Raw genomic sequence first — 23258 nt, forward strand, 5'->3', positions numbered from 1 at the left:
AAATGGATAGAAAAAAAGTGAGTTACAGGTGGCAAAAATGGTCAAAAAGCAGTAAAAACGTGGCAAAAATGAGCGAAAAAGACTTCAATGGGCAAAAAGCAGCAAGAGTGGCAAGAATGGAAAAAAAGCATGGCATTCAATGGCAAAAGGCAGCTTAAACGGACGAGATGTGGCAAAAATTGGCAAAAAGGGGGAAAAATTGCATAAAGCAAAAAGGGGGGAAAAAAGAGGAAAAAACTGATTAAAAAAGGAAAGGGCCAAAAATAGGATAAAAGTGATAAGAAAAGGTCCAAAAGTGTCAAAAAGAAGTGGCAAAATGGGCTTGAAAAGCAGAAAAATTGATTAAAAGTGGCCAAAAAAGGGAAAAGTTGGGGGGAAAATTGCAATTAAGAGCAATAGAAATATTAACAAAAAATAAAGGTTGACAATTAAAGCACCTGCACATGAGTGGGAAACAAACTGATTAATGTAGCTTGTAAAGGATAATTTCTAAGGTCAAAGTTGACCTTTTTTAAGGTTTTCTGGGCAAAAAACATTTCAAATGAAGACAGAAGAGCCACAAATCATCACAAAAGAGCCACATGTGGCTCAAGAGCCACACGTCAGTATCACTGAGTTAGACACTGGCATTGGATAAAGTCTAAAGGAACGTCACACATTGGGTTATGGTTGATGACTTTGAAGTCAATCCCCAGTGACTGCCATGTTGAAAATGCTGTCTCAAACTTTCTTTAAACCTTGTAACAGACAACCAGAAGGAGTTCAGGTCTTTATTAATGGCAGACACTCACCCCATGTTAAGTGCTCCATGTAACACACCTATGTAGCTCTTGTGAAAAGGTAAAAGTTCAACGAGTCTTATAAGACTGGGGACACTGAGCCAGAGCAGGCACAGTGAGTTATAAAAACAAGCAACAGAGCCTAAGAAAACCTATTCTTAACCTTAATGTTGACACACTAACCAATTCGTGTTAAATGTTTACACACCCACGGCTCCACAGACTGATGCACTCAGATGTCTTACATCAAGACTGATTAACTCATCCAGATCAGTTTCTCTTTATGCGACCACTTTCTAGTCTACAGCTGACATGCTTTTAGCACCCGTAATTATGCAAGCGTCCTTGGGTTTCTTGAAAGGCGCTATATAAATTCAAGATATTATTATTATTATTATTATTATAATTATAATTTGTATCCTTTTAAACAAAAATGGATGAATAAACTAAAAACCAGATATGGTTGCCCATGAAGACACAAGCTATTCTGACTAATGAATTCTGATCCAGGCCGTAAACATGTTTGTTTATGCTATAAAAATGTGCATTTTAACACGGGGTGTGAATGTGACTTACAGTGCTTCTGTAGTCAGCCTAAAGTTGATATTTGAGCAACAGCGGTTTTTATGCACTTATGTGTTGGCTTTGTTTTTCAAGTATTGAGCTAGCCACTTGATTTTGATACAGAACAGGATGAGGGCCTCTGAAAAAAAAGAAAACACATTTCCACACATCTGGAGCCTATCCCAGCTGGACTGGTTGCCAGTCAGTAGCAGGGCTTGTTATTATTTTGTTATGGATTATTAAAAAAAAACAGTTTCCAAAACATATGGACAGTGTTTAAATAAAATGAAAACTAAAACTTAAACTGATTTGGGAAAATATAGATACTTTTAATGGGCACATGAATTTCCAAAATCAGTGAAATTCCTAAGGATTAGGGTAAACGTAAGGACAAATTTACTGCTATTTACAGTTAAAAATTGGGTTTCAACTTTTTTAATTATTAAATTTGAATTCAATAGAGTGAGCCCAAATAGTCAAATATTTGTTGATTCTTTGGAAAGAGCCTCTTTCATCTGCCGGTTTCATATTTGAGCAGCTTCTTGTCTAACAAAGATCATTCTACTCCAGCTATGGGGGCGTTCAATGTTCAATGTTAGATAGATTTGTCAGATTTCTCCAAAATAAATCATAACTCACAGCCAATTTGGTAGAAATATCAGCCTATTAATTCTGATTCATGCAACTCTAATAATAAGTCATGTACTTTTAATCAGCTTTTTTAAAACATTGAAGAAAAAAACAGATGGTGTGTGTGTGTGTGTGGGGGGGGGGGTCTTTGCAGGTTGTTTGACTATTTTGCACAAAAAAAGATACGTGATGATGATGATCAACTACAGGTACAGTAGCAAGCATCATCATCATCATCAACATCAAAAAAGTAGGAGACAAAGGCTAATGAATGGAGCTTCTAAACAACTTGTACAAATGCTTATATTTAACCTGTATGTGATTGGTAAACATGTTTAATGTAATATGTTTTTATTCGTTAATTTGCCTTTATGACAATCTCCTCAGTTTTGATTTCAGGCTTTACCCAGCATTTTGGAAAATGTCTGCAGAAATTTGCTACAGAACTCAGCAGAGGCTGCGCCGTCTGGCTCACAGTTGACAAACATCACGAACATGTTAGAAGAGAGTGGAGGTCAGGGCTCTGCACAGGGAAAGTGAAGTGCAAACTCATTTTTTTTCAATGGCTGCAATTAAAATGTAAAAAAAAAAAAAACATGACTGTGAAAAAAATACGTGCTTCAGCAATATCTGACTGCAGCAACAACCAGCAAACAATGAAGTACACATATATCTACAAATTTTGTCCAAGAGGAAAGAAACTGCTATCAAACAACACTAGATGGCAGCAGCAGACTCTTCAGGAGAAGATCACACGCAGTGTGAATAAGAGTAGTGATTAGACTGGAAAATTACTTGTATTAGAACTGTAGAAATGACACAACAGTGAGACAGTTTAGACAACAAATACACAAAACAAACCACTTTACTGTCAAACTGGTGATTCAGTAAACAGTATTCAACAGTTCAATAGTATTCAAACATTCTGTTTTATGAAAAGTTCATACCTGGTGTTTGAAATAGAAATCTGAAAAAGTAAAAACCAAAATTCTAAGTACATTCTCAGAGTTAAGTTGAACCATGTTATATTGTGAACAAACTCCATGAAGTCATTAGACACAGAGAAAAATGTTCTAATTGTTAGAACTGTTACATATGTACCCACACAGTACATATGTACTGTGTGGGTTTGAGTGTATTAGTTGTTGTAATGGTGTGTTGCTGCTGTTCTTGGTTAACCTTGCAAAGCAACTGGATTGGCCAGATTCCATGTCTGTCATCTTGCTCCAATCTGAAACGATTGTGCCAGGCATGAGAACAGATCTGGCCAATCAGTGTTATTCCAGGAGAGTGAGGTTGTAGCTATGGGCGGGGTTTATTGTACTGGAAGTTGATAGCAATGGCTGCCACAGCTTGGATATAGCTATAATATGGCAACAGTTTTATCAGAACTGGACCACATTTCTTTATTTTAACAGGATCAAAGAGCCACACTGAAAGCTTTTCTTGGCAGAGAAGATATTTTTAAACTTCCTCTACTGGCCTCGGGATGAGTCTTATCTACCAACAAGCTCCACCGCTCATAAACAACAGCAGCGCCTGCGTGTCCAGCCCAGGTTTCAGCCAGAACTGTTCATGCGTACCACCTCATTTTGTCTTGTTGCTCTGATTGGCCTGTCATGAACGTAACAGACAGAATGTCAGTCCAGTCGCCTTCTGAGAATCTTTTGTAAAGTCCCACCCTTACCAATGACTATGTAACAGAGGTTTCCTGAAAGAATGTGACATATACATGTAATAATTATATAAAAACAGTCTATCTGGCATATCAGGTTCTCTCATGGTTCTCTCCTACATTAAAAGGAGGAAGGTAACAGTACTTGTCTCTCTTTTCTTCTTCATTGCCGTCTGATCAGCTGCAGATTTACACAGGTGACGGACTCAACCTTGATGTTCAACAGGAAAGCAAAGGGAGATTATGATCATTTATTGATCATGGACAGCTTGCTGCAAATTATAAAATGTAAAAAAAAAAAAGCAAAAACATTTTGGCACATGTTGTCTGTTGGAAACTCAAGTTAACAGTATGTGTAGGACACATTAAGACAATGTCACCTGCAAAATGCAATGGGCACTACACTGCATTTTTGTATAGAATTTAGAAATAAAATTCTCTGTGTTTTCACTGCTGCATTCATGGCAGCACCTTCATGCTTCCCTCAGAAAATGTCAGTAAATTTCTTACATTTCCTTTGTTATCCCATCCAATGCATCTCACCAAACACTGATGTCACGGGGTGATTCATAAATTATCAGCTGTCCATGGGTAATACTAATCCTGTGTGAATAGTAGTGTAGAGTTAGAGTTAGTACCTTAGAAGTGGATTCAACTGGGTGCGCCGGTAGTTGAGTGGTTAAGGTGTGCACAACGTATGGGGGCAGCCTGGGTTCAAGTCTGGCCTATGGCACTATTTTTCTCCCCACTCTCTTCCCTGTTTCCGAGTCTATCCATTGTACTCCTCTGTCTAGTAAAGGCCCAAAAATAAATCTTAAAAAAAGAAGTGGATTCAACAACAAAAAGAGATAAACACGGTGTCTGAGATTTGCTTTTTGTTGTGGTACCACGCTTTGACTTTTTGCTCTTAATTTTGACTTTGTTCTCGAAATTGTAATTCAACTTATTCTTGACATTTCAACTTAAATATGGAAGTGCGCAGCATTATTTTTTCCCTCCCCTCTGGCCCTAATCCTCTTGCTTACTAAACCCACTTCTCATACAGAAAAATGTAGACTGAGTCATCATCACAAACTTTGATTGCGTACATGGTTTCAGGGAGGTTGTAGCGAACAAATACTGCATTATTTATAACTTCAGAGCATCACTGAGAAGAGTTTGATATGAAATTATCAGAGTCTCATAACCTTGTCTGACTCAGGAGGAGAAAATCTCTGTCCCGAATCTCCTACTCAGCAGTCACCGTCTCATCTCCCGATTTATCTCCTTTTCTTTGTCTCTCCCCTGCTTATTATTTTGCCTGTTCTCCCTCCACGCAGCACCATTTTTGTATCTTCTTGCTAAGACTTTTGGTTCTACAGTGTCATGTACTGTATTTTTACCTCCAGATATTGTTTTTGCACATAACACAAACAGCAGCTGGCAAAAATACAAACAAATGAGAGCTGGCTTATTGTGAAGCTTCCATCAGTTCAGCCAGCATCACGTCTATGCAGATGAGTATTTTTGTCTTCTTTCTGCCACATTGCGTCTTCACGACTGCATCTGTGCTTATTGACATTTACTATTAAGGTTTAATAAAACCATTGATCTGTGCTTCTTACATCCTTCATCCCTCTCCTGCCCAATCCCTGCCATCACATGTTACCATGGCAACAAGCAGAGATCCTCTAATGCAGAGTGAAGGAGGTGTTTGGGCCTGTTCCTGTCTCTGTTGATCTAAATAGAGATGTAAAGTTTAGCACACAGAACAATGACAATGTGAGCGTTGTTCTAAAGGGAGGAAAGCTGATTTTGCGCAGCAGAAGGCAGAGAAAGTAGAGTAGGTTACCTCCCTCCACCCTCGCCTTCCTTTCCTTCCTTTTGTACAGTTTTGGCACAGAGAAACCTCCAGGGGACGTGATGCACTGCTTTTATTCCTTCTCCCACACACAGCAGTGTTTGCAAAATATCATGACAATGAATTTTCTTATCGAAACAAGATGGTATCTGTGTCTCATAAACCCTGAAAAGACATGATGGCACCACCAGTTTTCTATTTAGGTTTAAAGATGAGGAAAATGACACCCAGAACAGCAGTGAAGCTCCATGGCACAGAGGAATAAGAGATAATACAAGTCTTACTTTCAAAGATAATAGAAAATAACATAATGACAAAAGAGTATGTATCTTTTAATTGGACTTTTCAAAGTATTTTAGTTAAACGTGTATTTACAAGCAGGTGGCAAGACTGTACTTTTTATGGTAAATGCTAAGCTCAGCATGCTAAAACGCTGGGAAACTGGAGAAAAAAATCCAAAGAAAGCCCACTGTTTGGAGGGAATCTTTATTGGGGTTTTTAATCAAATGTAGGAACAGGAAAAAAAGAAGACTGAAACACATTATGGAAGGCACAGACACAGTAACAGCCAGAAAAATGACTGACTCTCTCCACAATTAGCAGCACCCAAACTAAGGCAGACATTTCATCACAACAAACATGTGCTTTTCATTTCTTGCAGTTTGACACTACATCATTGTGCAGATTTGGAGTCACAGCTCAAATGTATAAATGACTGCATATTTGTACATTTTTTTTGTGCATGTGTAGCAACTTGGCCCCACCGCTTTCACTTATTTAACAACCTGTTTCCTTGCTGATTTTTATTTACTTTTAAAGTGTTATTGAAAAACTTTTACATCATAGAAATCTTTGAATCCTAGCTACTGCTAACCTGTTAAGTACAGATTAGTCTGCTAGCACATTTATAGGCTCCCTCACATTTCATACTCCTATCCCTACCCCTTATTTTCCAGTGACCCCTTGCCCTTTGAAACAGAGTTACAGGGCAGTGTTCCCCAACATGGACCATACTAGGGGGGCCACTCAGGTGTATGTGCAGCCACCCAAGTATACTTGTCGACCTTTTGTTTTCTTTCTTGATTTTAAAATCTATTCAATCACCATCCATTCACCACAGAGAGACATTCACTAGTACCTATTTTGTTTGTATTAAATAACGACAGAATTAAAGTTGATGTTAATTTTGACCCAAGGGTATCACAATTTTTGTGCTCAATTTGACTGAGATACAAGTAGGGGGCTCTCAAAGGGAAAAAGGTTGGGAACCACTGCACTAGTGCATCCGTGCTGTAAATGCACAGTTTGAGGAGCGACACTTCCTGTTTAAGACTAAGCTTCTTATGCTGTTGTTTTAGCATTACCCCCAATATCATTCTATACTCTAGGGCTCTAGGATGACAGTAGTGATATGCTACTTCATCAACAGTGAGCACTCATACAGCAGCTCACCTGCAATGATAACTTCATATCAAGCTAAATATTTCAAAAGCTGAGTGATGTTATTTGAGCGCCTTTATACAACTTACTGTCAAAAGAGCAGAAACACACAACAGAACTACAAAATAAGGTAGAGCGGGATGACCCCCTCTACCACCCCTACCACCCAAGTATTGATACATTTAACCAAGCGGCAACCTCCGGTCCTGAAAAATGAAGCCAGTGAGGAAGCGAAAAAATTTGGATTATATTGATTAAAACCCCACTGCGCACTGATTGGTGTGTCTCATTTGATTGACAGATAGCTAGCTGACAGGAAGTCAAGTTAGTGGGTTGTTAGGTTGATCCAAAGTTTGGTTGAGACAGCAATTTCGATATTGAAGCAACCGCAGATTGGCTTCAAAAGCAGTTTGAGTCTGTCTACTGTAATCAAACAGCTGACATCACACAGGGTTTGTCCAAATGATGCCTGCCCTGCCCCGCCCCATTCTGGGTGAAAACAGTCCATCAAAATGTATGCCGGTAAATGAGAAAGATTTGGTCAAATACAATCCAATAGCAACGACTTATGCATAAAGATATGACATTTTAGAACAATGATTGCCATCTTAAAATCATAAAACAACATTTTAGGTGCATGAGTGGCTGTTTAGAACCTCTCAGTCAATCTAGACAAAACAGCCTCATCTTGTGACCACAAATGTCCTAAACCAATATAGCTAATGTGTGTATTTTGACCATGTTAAATGAGATGATTCTCAACTTTCAAAATACCATTTTTACTGTAGTGACTGTGTGAAAAATCAGTTATCAGGCAGGCGGACTACAGCCAAGCTATCACTTAAAGACACAGAGTTCTTCTTTTACACTCCTTTGTCAATTGAAGATAAAAAATTCTGTCATACATTATGGCTTTTTTTTAGATATTTGTTGATATTTGTTATTTGTTTTCACCCAAATGGGGGTGCGGCCACTCTGGAGCGCAGGAAGAAACATACCTGTTTCTATCAGTTGTATCTTTTTGTGGGAAACGCTGCAAGGGGCAGTGATGAAATCTCCCCCTACATACTGGGGCGGCCCTTCTAATTCCTGATACCTCATCAGCTGTTATTGACAGCATTTATGTAGCTAAAACGTAGGCCAAAAAAGGACCATGATGCATTGAAACAACATTAAATTAAGATATAGGATGACTGTAATGATTTTCAAATCCTATTTATGCAGAAACTACTTATGTACATTTGTATACTTCTTCCATCTTGCTAATGACTTGAAAGAGATTTCACAAAGCACTCTTTTTGGACTGGATCTCGAGAAAAACTCAGGCCCCCCATTACTAACTTAACTGTGGATTTCAAGTGCCCCCTTGTCCCTTGAAACAGAGTTAAAAGGAGTAAGGATGAAATCTTCCCTTACATAATGGGGCAATCAATCTATCATCGTTTGTAAAGCACCTCTTCTTAACCCAAATTATCTCAAGACACTTTACACAGAGGGCAGATCTAGACTGTACTCTCTTGTGACCTATAATAGACAAGCGCTAATCATTAATATTCTAATGAAGACAAGAATCATCAGTAATTGTCTGCAGCATTATGTGAACAGATGGGACAGCAATACTCGACATTCTTCTATTAGCAATATTTTAAGATTCAAATTCTCAGTTTAAAGGGGTATGCACCCCAAGCACTTCACTCTGTCCCTACTTTACAAAAAACATCAGGACAACCTAACCCTAGACATAAGTGTGGAAAATACACCTGTTGGTCTAAGTGGCCGGGGCAAGGGGTGTTTTGGGAATGATTCATATTGGGAAAGGTGCAGCAAAACATGTTAGATCTGCCAGCCTCACCCCATTTCTTTCAAGCAGTCTCAATAGACTTATGCACTTAAAATGTCTATGATTATCACATTTTTGCATCATTCAATGACAGAAAGAAGCCTTATATACAGCAGAAACACATAAATCAGTAACATACTGTTATCTGATGTTTGTAATGTATTATAGTTCGAAAGCAGAGTATGAAAGCAGCACAACAGAGTCAGCATCAAGCATGAGAAGGTTAGATATCATATGTTGTAAGTTATAGCATCCTACATGTAGCTAATAGAGATAGGCACGACTAAAAACAAGAATCACCCTGACATTTATCAGGTGAAGTTTGTGTAAATTTGACTGGAAGTGAAACAGATAATGCAGAGCCACACTTTGATTTGTTCATCAAGCAACAACATACGCACAGATTTCCAGTAAGAGCAGATGATTGAATAAGAAACACCTGTAGTGCTTTGGTGCCATGATTTCCAGTTAATCAGCTTCAGTTTCCACCACACATCCATCCAGTTAAGGTCACAATTACACACATACGCACATATGCAAATAAAAAAACGGCTACCTACAGTATCTATCTATAGTTTGAAGCCTTGTGTTGGACAGTAGAGAAGTCCGACTGTGCTTTCTTTAATATTCCCAGAGGGTGGCGCTGTCCACGGAGTCAGCGCTGGCCTTTAGCCCTCCAGCGTGGTCTCCTTTCAGATACTTCCCTCCCAGAGCACAAATGGCCATCTTGTTGAGGTCACAGAACTCAAACAGGAACTGGACGGGTGTGGAGCTGCTGCACACCACCGACGTGTCGTCTCCAACACACCAGTACTTCCCCTGGGAGTCTGAACAGACGGCACACACTTAATGATGCCTCAATAACACACAGTTAACACATGTGGCACATGCAGGTCTGGGTGGTAGGTTTGTCTATACAAAGTGATGGGTATATAATCAAATCGGTACTTTTGATGAAATGGTTGTTATGGTTATATTAAGATTACATGCAAAACACTTTCTTTTTATAATGTTCATTTAATTTTGCAAACATCATAAAGATAACGGGTTGTATTGACTTTTTTGTCATTGCTAAGAAAGTGCGTTGGCTTCAGGTTCCTTAAAGTCATTGATACGCTGACATTTTGTCTCTTGCATGTTGCAGCTATTGACGGCATTGCAAAGTTAAACTGACCAAAGCGATTTTCATAAAGATCACAACAAATATGGGAGCAAACGAGGACATTGTGGAAAAAGGAAATGAGACTAACATGTTATACAATTTTCCTCCTAACAGTTTTGTACCTATTGTAGACAGTACTGATGGTCAGTTTGACTAAACATCTCTAAAACATGCAAGAACACCACATTAAATCAAGGTCATTTTGCCAACCTTTAAGGGCGTAAGCTCCGTTGTGGAACTCCAGCTGAAACACATCGTATGACGCTCGGTTGGAGTCCAGGGTTGTGATTCCAGCTTTACGAGCCCCAATGAAACCGTGCTCCCCACGGAGGACGATGAGGGGACGGTTGATCAGCTTCATCAGGAACTGCTCAGCCTCGCCTGCAGAGAGAGAGAGAGGATATGTGTGGACTGTGACCTAACATTCTGAAGCCTTAACCTAAAAAACTTTGACCAACCAACCTACAAAATTAGTCACATTTTAAGACCACCGTGAAATAGTTGCAATTTTAGCTGCATTCCATCAGGTGGTCCAGTTTGACTGAGTATGCTGTTATAATATTATTGTATTGTAGCAGTTCAAAGAGTGGTCCTGGTTTATGATACATTAATAAATACTCAAAAATAAATAGTCCTGCGATGTCTGATTAACACAGCTGGTTTTTAAGGGGAACCGTGAGAATTTGTCACATAAAAAATAAACTAAAGGGTTAACCAGTGTTGAAATCAAACTAGATGAAGTAAGAAATCCTCAGGGGAACAGGTGGCCTAGTGGTTTAAGGTGTGCCCCACGTACGCGGACGGCCCGGGTTCGAATCTGGCTTGAGGCCCTTCACCACATCTCTCACCCCCGTTCTCGTCCCTGTTTCTGACTCAATCCAGTGTCCTCCTCTATCAAATAAAGGCCCCACAAAAAATCTAAAAAAAAATAATTGTTGATCTTCTTTTAAAACAGACTGCAGCCTGAAGTTTTACAGACATCTTCAACAATCAAAACAATCTTTTCACAGGTTACCTCAAGTAATAAGTAGATGAAAAACTAGCTACAACACAGAGAATCAACTGATCTGTAGCGTCGTATTCACAGAACTTCTACTGTACATTAATTCACTTCCACTTCCATCACTGATGAACCAGGCTGGTTAAATCTGGTCCACATAAATGCCAGGAAACCCAATTTGTGGCCACATATCAGTATCCATGGTCCAAGAAACAGTATGTTATGTGTGTAGCTCCACCTTTATGGTACAGTTAGGCAAGCTCTGTACTTCTATGAAAGGCTGCCAAAAAAATGGGATGGTACGGGTCGTTTTTTTGGGACACTTTCAAGCTTCTGATGTATGGAATGCCAACAAAAAGCCGTACCAAATTGAACCAGAGTGCTCGGTGGAAAGGACCTATTTGACATACCTCACCTTTAGTGTATTAATGTTGGTAAAACCAGCCAAAATCTAGGTTATGATGAGCTGAGTAAAGAAATATGATTAAAGAAAACATCATTCATCACAGCTTTTCATAAATGGCTGACAAGAAAATAGCCAGTCATTTTTTAAGATGTATTTTTTGGACTTTTTTCATTTATTTGGCAAGGACAGGATGATGGATAGTGTGGGAAATCACAGAGAGAGCGCGGGATATGGCAAGCGAGAAAAGAGCCACAGTTTGGATTTGACACACCTACTTGGAAGACTAGCCTCTGTACATGGGGTGCAGACTAACTGCTAGGCTATCTGTGCACCAAATAGCCAATCATTGTTAAGTATTTTGGTGGCCTACTAGATTTCAGTGGGGCATAGCTGGATCTGCACTTGATCAGGATGATTGCGTTGTTCTGTCTGTCAAAGAGGGGAGGTGGCTCATCTCCACATGCAGGCTTAGGGGCCACACAGAGACAAGTTTAGGAGTATCCAAAATTATTTTATCATACTGGGGTTTCATCCACATGGAACCGGGTCCCAGAGTGAAGAAATCTGTATACAGCAACTGTTTTGTCTCAGCATGTAAGCTCCTCTTTCCTGAAATGATTATATTATTGCCCACATATGCAAGCCTAGCTATCATTAGTAATAATGGCAGATTACATGATTGTGTTCATGTCTTCTGCTCCTTTTTAAATTACAGTACCTTATCATAAACAATGGGAATAGATCTGGCACAAGCTTTTTCTTGTTGATAGGCTGGGTTCCCAGCATCTTGAACAGAGTTAGTCCTTTTTAGAGATGAAGTTTGTTTCACTTTTATATAAAATATTCAACACCTAAATTATGTTCATTGGTATCCTACAACCAGTTAAACAATTCACTCAAAAAAGGTACAGTGCATGCCACTTACCTGCGTTGTCAACCATAGCAGCTAACTGCCCGTTCTTCTTAGCAGCGACATATTTCCCATTAGCAGCACGTACACAAACACGACCATCACGCCACTCCAGTTCAAAGAAACTATTAGCAGACCTGTGAGACACATGAAGAACTTGTTGAGTGGTGTTAAAACTTGTGTGTGTAATATTCAGCAGGATTCAGTGTTTGTGTGTGTGATTACTTGGTGGAGGCCGTGCACTGCAATCCTCCGCCTGATGTCAGGGTCCAGTATTTTCCAGCAGCAGTCCTGAAGGCACACTTCCTGTCCTCACGGCTCATCTCCAGCTGGAAGACTTCCTGGTCGCCTTCCTCGTCCTGATTGGCTGACAAATCCATGCCTGGAAAAAGTGGGGCAGTCAGCTGTCAGTTTTCATTTGTCTCTGGAGTTTTTCGTCCTTGTCTGAAACTGCTGTACCCTCTAATTCATCTAGTTCCCCAGATGGACTCTTAAAGGGCCAGAATGCTCGGTGGTGCACCAGTTTAATGTATTACAGCAGCCATGATGCAGGGGACATCCTTGGCCTGAAAGAAACTAGACAGGGGGAGGGCTGTGATGGCTAAAATGATACTAGAACAGCACAAAAACAAATTGGTCTTAGCAATAAGTCTATGTGTTAATAATATACTATGAGACTGAGGACAAAGATCCCTGCTTCTCCCATGGTCTAAATCTATAATGTATATTAAAGAAACTCATTCAAAACTGTGGGTTTCCTTGAGCATTGGCTGCCTCTAGAGCTGACACAAGATTTGAAAGCCAAACCTTTTAAGTCTTTACATTAGTAAGCTATGGGTTGCACCAGCTATGTGTAAGTTAAACATAGCCCAGTTTAAATATGATCTTTTACAACAAAGTTTAAGTTCTAGTCTTGAGTTATGACTTAAATCTTCTGCCAAGCTCCTGGTAGGAGTAAAATCCTCCTTAAAATATGGTTGTCTTGGTGATGGTTTAGAAAGGTGGGATAACTTGGAGAATGACAGGGAGCAGATGGTTTCACTGGCTGACTGGTGTAGGCAGAGTGTTTCTGTGAGGGATAACATCTCTCAGAAATATATGATGCCTTCTCCACTGTGCATCCATCCTTGTGCGCATGCAAGAGCAATTGCACTGTGCTAAAGCCCAGCTCTATTCATCCATTATCAGGGAGGTGTACCATGCCCCAGCAAATGCACAAAACTGCCCCTTCAGGTGTCATTGCATATGACCATGTCCTGACCTCTTGCCCCCAAGGAAGGACAGTGCCAACTTGCGCTGTGCAATAGACCCACGAGATGCTCACATTAAAGTTGGAAAAATACAGACATGTGCTTAAGTTTTAGGCATGTTGGGAAGTAAGGAATTATCATGGACCACAGTGTGCCACAACCCAGGGCTGTAGGGTGGCCAGAGTCTAGCTCGATACATGTCAACACACGTGTGTTGCTCTGCAGCCAAGGTCAAGCTTGACGGCATCTCTTTTGTCCAGGCCTTTTCACCCCTGGACATCACCAACGTTTGACGGCCTTTGGGACATCCACAGCACGACCAGGGCTCTTGGCAACCCTCATATCTGTCCGGATGGTCCCCAATGCTACTCGCCACATCCAGCCCTTACGTCATCCTTAAGATGTGGACTTTGTAAGTTTTGAAACAGATTATTTTCCCATGTCTCTGGACTTCCAGAGCACAACCTGGGTTGTGTCAATCCAAGCCACATCTACGCCTTACTTTAGCCTCAATTTTTGGCCCAAACATGCCTTAAAGTTCTGCATAGTACCCTTAAAAGATTTACATTATTTGACAAAAAAGGCAGTGCATTTTACAGGTAGAAAGTACAAACCCAACTTTAATTGCTAAATTATATCAGAACAATGAATTATGAATTAATGACTATTTGGTTCCATGCTTCTTCAATAGATATCTGGGTGTAGGCCTATACATGCCACACCTTTGCATTATTTCTGGCCATTTGATTCATCTCAATATAAAAATTGCCCACATGTACATTTATAGCTCTCTTCTAAAAAGAAAATGTTCCAATCAGAGGTGGTAAAAGACCCACATTTTCACCATCATGACCTGAATAGCAGAGCAATTACCCCACCATTAAAGGCTTTTGAGAAATGGCTCTCTCTTCATTAGAAGGCTGACACAAAAACCCAATTTTTACCTCTTAGCAGTCTAACTCAAAGCCTGTGCACTCCCACACTGCGCCTGCCGCCACAGAAGGAGTTAGTAGATACAGATACAGCAGGGAGGAGTGGGCAGACTTTGTAAAATAATGTATGAATGCGTGTCCAGCACTGTCTCTTCTTTTTCACTGGCGCTAACATTAATGAACGACCAGGTCACAGGCCGCTGCCCTACACGGACCTCAATCAAACACACTGACTTCTCTCTTTCACAATCACTCTCTCCTGGAATGCACAAACACTCAGACACTTTGTGTGTCTGTGTTTTTTCCTCCAGTATTAAAAGCGTATCGACCGCATGGTTAAATGATCAGTCCTGAGAGCAGAGGGAGACTGAGCAGTATCAGAACAAAGAGGTTGCATGTGGCAGAAAGATCCACATTGAAGCAGGACTGGCTGAGTCACACCTCCCTCTTTGTCGTCTGTTTCCTCTGCCTCTTTTGTCTCCTCCTCTCCTTCGTTTTCTGTCTATTTTGAGATAAAAATGACGAATAACTGTAGACTGGAGCTGACCCTGGACCAGTGGCCACAATGCAGGGGTAGAGTTACTGCAGAAAAATGTTAAGCTAGGCAGAGTGGCCAAAGAGAGGAGGGAGGGAGGGGGGAAGGGTGTGGGAGGGGGTAGAAAGTGAGAGCATGGTAATGAAAAACACATGGTGGGAGGAAAACGAAGTAACGGGACTCTCTAATTCTGTCGTCTCTCTCTCCCTTATCACACTGGGGTGAGCATTGGTTAAATGGGACACTCTGCAATTTGGGACAATTTGGCTTAACTTTTCCAACCGATATCTTTTAAGGGAATACATAAAGCAGCCTTAAAGAAGTGCTTACGGGTTGCTGAGATGGCATTTTAAAAAGGGAAAGAAACTTCACATTAGTATGCCTTAATATTAATGGGCGGGGCATCACATGCAGTGACACTTCAATCCAGAGTCACATTTGAAGTAAATGTGTATCAAAAGTATTTTAAATCGATTATCAATTGATTTAGTGATTAATTCAATCAACCCTTCTGAAAATGTACGTTTTGAAAGTGTCTTGTTTTACCATAAGCTCACTGTTTAAATGGGACAACTGGTAACTGTTAAAATGAGACAGTGTCTTTAGTTTTTTTTGGAGAGGAAATGGATTTGGAGCATCACAAAATACACCCTATCTTGAAAGATGTTTCGTAAACTGGATCAAATGTTTCTTTTATCGATTGCTTGCTTGATCTACGCCACAACTAGCTAGCAGTTACAGGAAGTGACAGCAGTTTAACCTCCTGTGTTTTATTTTTCTACCTCTTTTTTAACAGCAAGTTGAAAACAGACATAAGACCATTCTATTCAAAATTTGACAGCTTTTTTACTTAACGATAAATTCATGTAACTTGTATTTTATTGTAACATCATTCACTTAAGGAAAAATAACTTATTTTGCATGTAAGGCCTTTTTTCTTGATTAAAATTTCATCAACAAAATGTTATTAGCAATCAACATTGCTGATAACATACTAGCTATTTAGCAGATGCTAACCATAGACATAATATACTTAGACGCCGCATTGGCTGGTGAGCCATATGTTGACTGAGCCGCCGTTTTTCCATTCCTGGGCGAGATACCTCACTCCTGTGCTGCGTGGGTCTGCACTAATAAATGCACAGAAGAGACAAGATTGTATGGGATAACATTTCATGTGTAAGTTAAACAAATTTTTTTCGTCGTATTTGGCAAGAATAACAACACGTTCAGAGCCAATTTCTTTAACGTTGTTGTTAAGTGGATTAATAGCCGCGGTTAAGCTAGCTATTTAACGTTTTGCCTGACGGTTATTTTGTTTCCAGGAGAGAAGGAGAGAGAAGTATCCAAATATATAATGTTCACAACACTGTAAAGTAACTTAACCATGGCATATTATTGTGAATATAATAATTTACTAAAATTTTCTATGAGCATGTATGTGTCATTTAACTTCTAAAAAGTAAGAAACACAAACGCTCCTCCAGTTGCTGTATACTAATACTTGAGTTATCTACGTTTTTTGGCTCTCTGATAGTCATTTTGAATCATTTAATTAACAAAAAATATACCTGTAAACCACTTTATAAACAAATGACTCATTAACATCACTTAAATTTAAACGTGTGTGTGTTTTTTATTCACGAAACCCTTCATCCCTCATGTACTTGCTTTTTTTTATGGAATGGTCTTGCCTCTGGCATTACGGCGGACACACTGACGTATAGCGCCAGCGGGCAAACACAGTCAATGAGGCGGCTATGTTGATTATGTCTATGATGCTAACACCAGCTAGTGCGCTAGCATGCTAACAATGCAGCATTCACTACGTCACTAATATGGCATTCATCATGGACGTTTTGAGTGTGCCAATACTATACTACATTTATATCCCTCAGTTATCACACAATGTGTGCACTTCTGTACTCAAAACATTTAGTATTTACTAAGAAGTTTGTGATTTGGTACATACTATACGTGTTTGCTTAGCTAGCTAGCTACTTGTGATGCCTCAGTGATAAATGCTCTTACTCGCTACTCCATGCCATTTTTCTCATTCTCCTGATGTGACACACCGGGTACTGTGTCACCTATCCATGACATGGGATATAGGCTATTTCACATCCATCTGACATGTCTGGTCTGCTCAAAATTCCTGCCAGTTAAAGGGAAGGAGTTTGGTCCTACTTAAGGCCTTGTCCACATGGAGACGAAAACGATAAGTTTGTTTTGTTTTGAAAAAGTTCTCCGTAAATCAGCATCATTTCAAGAAATGTCGGCCTAAGCACAAATCCATTCAAAACAACTGAAAATGCTGTAGTTTATATACCAGGCTGTAACGCTGCCACAGAAATACACCAAAAACAGAGAAGATTATGGATCAAGTGGACCCAAAACTTCTCCTGGCTGCAATAGATCTAAGAACATGGTGTATGCTGTACTCCATGGCCATCTGTTGCTCATGCTGGTAGTAGAGCAGAAGACAAATCATGCAATCTGCCATTATTATCGATGGCTGGGCTCATGCATGTGGGTTAAAGGGGCAATGACATTTCAGTAGATGTGCTTGCTTGTACACATGGAGAAAAAAACTGTTCCATATACAAATTTTACTTTCAAAGAGTCGTTTATTTTGGGTTCCAAAATGCTGGTTCCGTGTGGATGAAACGCACACTCAATAAAAAACATTTACAGATACTCCTCAACTCATCTCTGTGTGGGCAGCCCCTTTCTAAAGTGTTTTGAGAAAACTTCGGTTATGAATTGGCGCTGTACAACAATTGATTGACATTGTTTACAGCCCATAGATGGTGTTTGGGAAGGGCAGAACTTTTTAGAAAAGTCTTGAAGGGTGACTGGACTAATCTTCTGTCCTTGACATTTATCATGGGCCAATCAGAGACCCAAACATTTGATGTAGTAGCTGTATGCCCCCCTGTGGAGTAAACTGCATAATTTCAGTGAAATAGGCAACTGTTTTTGTTGTTCACTGACAGTGGAGCCAGTTGATAAATGAAACGCCTGTTGTAGCAAGTCAGTGGAAGAGAAAAACATCTTTTCTCATCAAGAAATTGGTCGAGTTCAGATAAAACTGCTGCTACTGGATTTAACTAAACCACACTGGTAGCTACTGCCTCTTTCTCCTCCAGTGATGCTGATTGGTCCGGTCACTCTCTGACTGGGAACAAACATTTCAGCTTCAAGCATTGCCAGGTGGATCCACTTGATGCCAGACGTGGAATGTGGGCTAGCCCAACTGCTTAGCAGGGCTACTGATATTTAGCCTACATGATAATTTAGGGCACAGATGCATCAGTTTGGCATTGGTATCGGCGAGTAACAGCCTTTTTGACATGCATCAATTATCGGCAAATAAGGTGGGTGTAAACAAGTGCTGATTTAGAGAAAAATATAATAATTGGGCAGAAGATGTGACCTGTTGGACAAACTTTTGATGTTTTCTGGGTCAAATGTGAGCAAAAATATTTCCATTGTGGAAGTAATGAAAACACTTTGGCAGAGCTAAGTTGTGATTTTAGACATCTGTTGGCCATTTACATTTACTGATTTTTACAATCAGTGCATCTCTTTAATTTCCATAAATTTTGATCCATGATGAATAAATAATGTTGATATCTGTGCTCTAGATCAGTTGTTCCTTTGTTTTTTTCAACCTTTTTTCCTCAGGGCCCCCCCTTATTCACATCGAAGAAAGCTAAGCCCCCTTGGACCCCCTTGGAAAAAGTACACACCATTTGAAATTGTTTTCATTGACAACATCCCAACATAACAGGCCTATAAAGACTTTTTCTTGACTAAAGATCTATGTCCAAACTATTCATTATTATGACAGCGCGTTAGGACTTTAAGAAAAAAAATCAAGTTTAAAAAATTAATTAAAAAAATAGATTTTTTATGATTTTTAAACTAGTAAATGTCCCTGAACCCCGGATAAGAATTTTTAAGATTATAAAGCCTAAAAGTCAAAACCTGACCACTGTTTGCAGTTTGGTTCCTTGTAAATTTTTGACTTTACACTGTTGTAAAATTAGGAGTGGGAGAAAAACTTGATACAGCACAGTATCGTGATATTTTGTCTGATGATTTATCGTATCGACTCGTCCAGCAAGTATCGATTTTTTCAAATTAATTGCTCAGATGAACTGAAGTCTATTATAATGAAAAAATAAAATAAATTGTTTGGATAATTGTTTGTCCGGTGAGGTCGGCAGAGGGGACGGTCATAGAACAGGAGAAAGTTAGTTAGTACAACAAAAATGGCAGCGCCTGGGGAAGGACGTTCAGAATGCAAGGAGGGCACGAATGAGAGTGACATCACACGTGAAGTGCTACAGGAAAATAAAATACAGCGGAAATACGACATACATGAGGGCAAGACTAACGCTAAATCAGCTAAACAGTTGAAAAAAATGGTATAGATCGCAATATATGGAATCACAATACTCACTGTATTGCAAAATGTTTAAAATCGCAATAATGTCGAATCCCGAAGTATCGTGATATTATCGTATCGTGGGGCCACCAGTGATTCCCACCCCTATGTAAGATTAGGATTTAAAATACATTTAAACTTTAAAAAAATGAGTTTCTAATGTCAATTTATGACTTTTTAAATTCAGAAATTTAGATTTTTTTTTCTTGTAAATTCCTGACTTTTGAAACTCTGAAATCTTGTAAATATAAGACTTTATAGACTCAAAAATATGGATTTTTTTTCCAAACAAATTTCTGACCTTTTTGATTAGAAATCTACAGATTCTCATTATATTTTAATCTTTTAGGTTGGCCCCTATACTCTATTGTACATTAGGTTTGTAATCCTGATTTTTTTTTTTTTAAATGAACATCCAATTTTGACAACGTCAGAGCAGACAGGGTCCCGCACCCCCCCCCCCTGAAATCTGAGGTGACCCCCTAGGGGTCCCCAGACCCCAGGTTGGGAACCACTGCTCTAGATACATGAATGTAAATGCAGTGCCTCTTTAATTTGCGAATTTTCTTGCTTTGAATGTTTTAATGGACAAAAACACGTTGGTTTCTCTTTTAATTATTTGAACGTTTAAATGCATAAACTGGACTGTGTAAAAACAGACCAGTGAGTTTTTTCCAGTATAGCAAGGTGGCTTATATTAAATTATTTAATGTAGGTTTTTTTAATGTAGGTCTCCATTAGTGTTGCATTTACATTTCATAATTATTTAAATGTATGTAAACATTAGAATAACTTTAAGCTGTATTTCTCATATCAGTGGTGTCCCACTGTTCCATCAGCTCCTCTTAAACATCTGTTTGGATTTCTTCTGTTGTAGGAAAAGAGTTGCAGTTTATAAAAATGTACTAAAGTGGGAGCTATGGGTTGGAATGATTCCCATTTCAACTGAACCCCCTCTGTAGTCGTGCCACAGCTGCATGCTCTGAGTGCCCAGCATGCTCTGACTTCATGCTACATACTTCCCTCTCTCTGTCTGTGTTTGTGTTGGAGCCTCACCTTGCCTCGTGGAGACGTTCCTCTCGTTGCCTGCAGTCAGCACAACCTGCGCGTGGCTGCGCTCCAGGCCAAACAGTTCATCCTTCCCCACCTTCGTGCTCCTCCCAGACCTCATCGTGCCGGTGGGCCCTGCAGGCGCCAGGTAACGACCGTTACAGTCGCGGAATGCCACCTTCCCGGAGCGGAATTCCAGCATGTAGCCGGTGTCCTTGTCCGTTTTCGTGGACAGGCTGCCGTCATTGCGGAGGAAGCGGTTATCGCACGTCTCCAGGTGGTAGCGCTCATCCCTGTAGACAAGGGTCACGAGGGAGTCCACTCCCCAGGGGACATCCCGGTTTGTCGACACCTCCTGGCCCTGCGCGCTTAGGTGGGCGAAGCGTTTCCGCGCGAAGCTGTACAGATTAACCTGCGGGTGCACAGCCAAGTGCACGCTCCACTTTTCCGCAGGTGAGGCCGTTTGCGCAAAGCACGTGATCCGGTCCTCGCTGCCGCCCAGGAACCGACCGTGGGGCTCGGACTGCAGGGACCACCGCCCGTCCTCGTGCGCGGTGATGACGAAGCGGCAGTCCGTGCCGCGCGTCTCGCTGTCCGCGGTAACGTTGCCGTCTTTGTCCGTGGCGAGGTAGCGGCCCAGGTGGGAGAGCAGGAACACCGCGCTGCCGTCCTCCCCGGTCTGCTCCAGGGTCCACGTCTGCTTCTTCTTCAGGCTGCTGGCGGAGGCGTTGATTTTAAAGCCGAAAGTCTCCGCGGTCAGATACTTCCCCGCGCTGTTGATGAGCCCCAGAGGGATCCGCAGAAGCTCCCCGTCTGCGCCGTTTGCGGACATGATGCCGGGTGTCAAGGAGAGGAAAAGAAGATGCTGCTGTGCGTGTTTGGAGAGAAGGACAGGCGGACAGAGAGGAGAGAGGGAGCGTGGGGGCGTCTGAGGGAGGGACGGAGAGAGAGGGGGGCTGCTCTGACTGATGATGATTTGACGATGAATGTCCCCTGACTGTAAACCCAGACCGCCTCTCTGGAGCTGCAGGAGTTGCAGGACTCTGAGTTTTGTTGTATAACAGCAGAACACGCCCCCCAAACATGCAAAAGAGCTGCAGGGAGAGGGCTGCAGTTTTGGCAAAGCACCCCACCCCTCTTCACCCACACACACCACCATACAGCCTTCTTAGTAGCATGCTATTTCTAAGGGCTTGGGGATATAGAAGAAAAATGATCTTTGGGCATTTTTGGCTCAATTGTGATGCCTCATATAGAGCTCCCATTTTTTTGTGAAGAAATAACAAAAACAAAAAGTCAGTTCAAAGTCAAAAGGGCACTTTTACCCACAACCAGCAGCACAATGTCAACACATGAATGCAAAATGACTGAAATACCTTATAAATAAAACAAAAATAAATAAAATGATGGTTCCCCATTTAAATAAAACGATAAAGAAATGAATTGAGACAAAATTATGATAACTAGAAAAGCATTTAGAGAGTGCAGACCTCCGCCATTAGCCGTAGCTCCCAATAGTGAAGAATCCTTTAAAAAATTCCTGGATCCATCCCCGTGTGCCCCCCACCACAGTCGATTACTTCCTCCCCGGTGGGGTGGAAACACGGTGAGGCAAAGCATTGGCTGTTTTTAAATTCACCTGCTATACTAGCAGTGTGTACTGATTTTCCTAAAATGTAGTATCCAGTATGCGAACAAATGCGAAAGTTGCAGTATGCCAAAAATACCCGGATGACATACTGATTAGGGACAATTTCACACTTAAAAACTATAGTTCTACTTTAAATTGAACTCATTTGATTTATATAGGATGTGACAGTGAGAAACATAAACCACACAAATCCATCCATCCATCCATCCATCCATCTTCTTCCATTTATCCGAGGCTGAACCCTGGTGGTAGCATTATTAGCAAGTCAACCCAGACATCCCTCTCCCCTCAAGACTTTCCATCTCCTCCTGGGGAATCCTGAGGTGTTCCCTGACCAGACAGAATATATAATCCCTCCAGTGCATTCTGGGTCTTCCCTGAAGTCTCCCTCCAACTGGACGTGCCTGGAAATCCTCCAAAGGGAGACGTCCAGGAGGCCTCCTGATCAGATGCTCGAACCACCTCAACTGGCTCCTTTCCATGCGGCACAAATCATTTGAAAAATGTTCCTGCGACCCCACCTTTGGGGTTTTGTGACCCCTGTGGGGTCCTGACCCCCACTTTGGGAAACACTGCTTGAAAGGATATACCAGCAAGCTGACGCCATTTACAGCTACCTGGTGTGTGGGATGTAAACTACAAACATGGTGGCACTCAAGGAAGTTCCTATAAAGTTAATTCTGAGATCAAATCATGCGTTCCGTTTATTTTGGAACTTGGAAATTCTGAGGCCCTGAACTCTGAGGTCTGACTTGGAAACTCAAAGCAACATCGGTATCCTGAGTTAAGAACTTGTAGCAAATGGATCACATTCAGTAATTGATTTGAATTCATTTTGATCTCAGTGTTTCGGTGTCATTAGTTACCGTACTAAATGGGGACTTCAGCCAGTTGACTGTGCTTGTAGGTCACACCGTTAAAGCAGCTGTTGAAAACAGATAGTCCCTATAAATGTCTGTTTGAGTTCTCATTAGAACGTCATATTATACTCTTCAGATATCCTCTCTTTCTCTGCATCCCCCTCCTCTGTCTTTATGAAACTTCCTCTCTTCCAACAGCTTCTGGCTGTTCAACGTGACTCTGGCTCTGCTCTGCTTTCTGTCCATTAAAGGGATGTTTTTTTTCTCACTACTGTAACTTT

At 40.8% G+C, this 23258-nt stretch overlaps 1 protein-coding gene across 1 annotated transcript; it reads right to left on the reverse strand.

Annotated features, from left to right (window-relative positions):
- Positions 1–5958: 5958 nt before the first annotated feature.
- LOC121509096 (fascin-like) lies at positions 5959–21487 on the reverse strand. The gene is made up of 5 exons (XM_041786323.1): positions 20473–21487; positions 12472–12628; positions 12262–12383; positions 10141–10311; positions 5959–9595 (listed from the first exon to the last, which is right to left on the reverse strand). Exons 1-5 carry the CDS (start codon positions 21296–21298, stop codon positions 9390–9392), a joined length of 1482 nt encoding a protein of 493 aa, XP_041642257.1. The 5' UTR covers positions 21299–21487; the 3' UTR covers positions 5959–9389.
- Between the last annotated feature and the right edge of the window lie 1771 nt (positions 21488–23258).

This window comes from Cheilinus undulatus, linkage group 4, assembly GCF_018320785.1.
Source record: "Cheilinus undulatus linkage group 4, ASM1832078v1, whole genome shotgun sequence".
In the NCBI taxonomy this organism is placed as follows: domain Eukaryota; kingdom Metazoa; phylum Chordata; class Actinopteri; order Labriformes; family Labridae; genus Cheilinus; species Cheilinus undulatus.

Coding starts and splice junctions, on each gene's coding strand:
- LOC121509096 (XM_041786323.1), bottom strand. CDS start 21,298: ATGTCCGCAAACGGCGCAGACGGGGAGCTTCTGCGGATCCCTCTGGGG. Junction 12,384..12,471: donor CAGTGCACGGCCTCCACCAA/GTAATCACACAC, acceptor TGTGTCTCACAG/GTCTGCTAATAGTTTCTTTG. Junction 9,596..10,140: donor CGGAGCTTACGCCCTTAAAG/GTTGGCAAAATG, acceptor CCGTCTGTTCAG/ACTCCCAGGGGAAGTACTGG.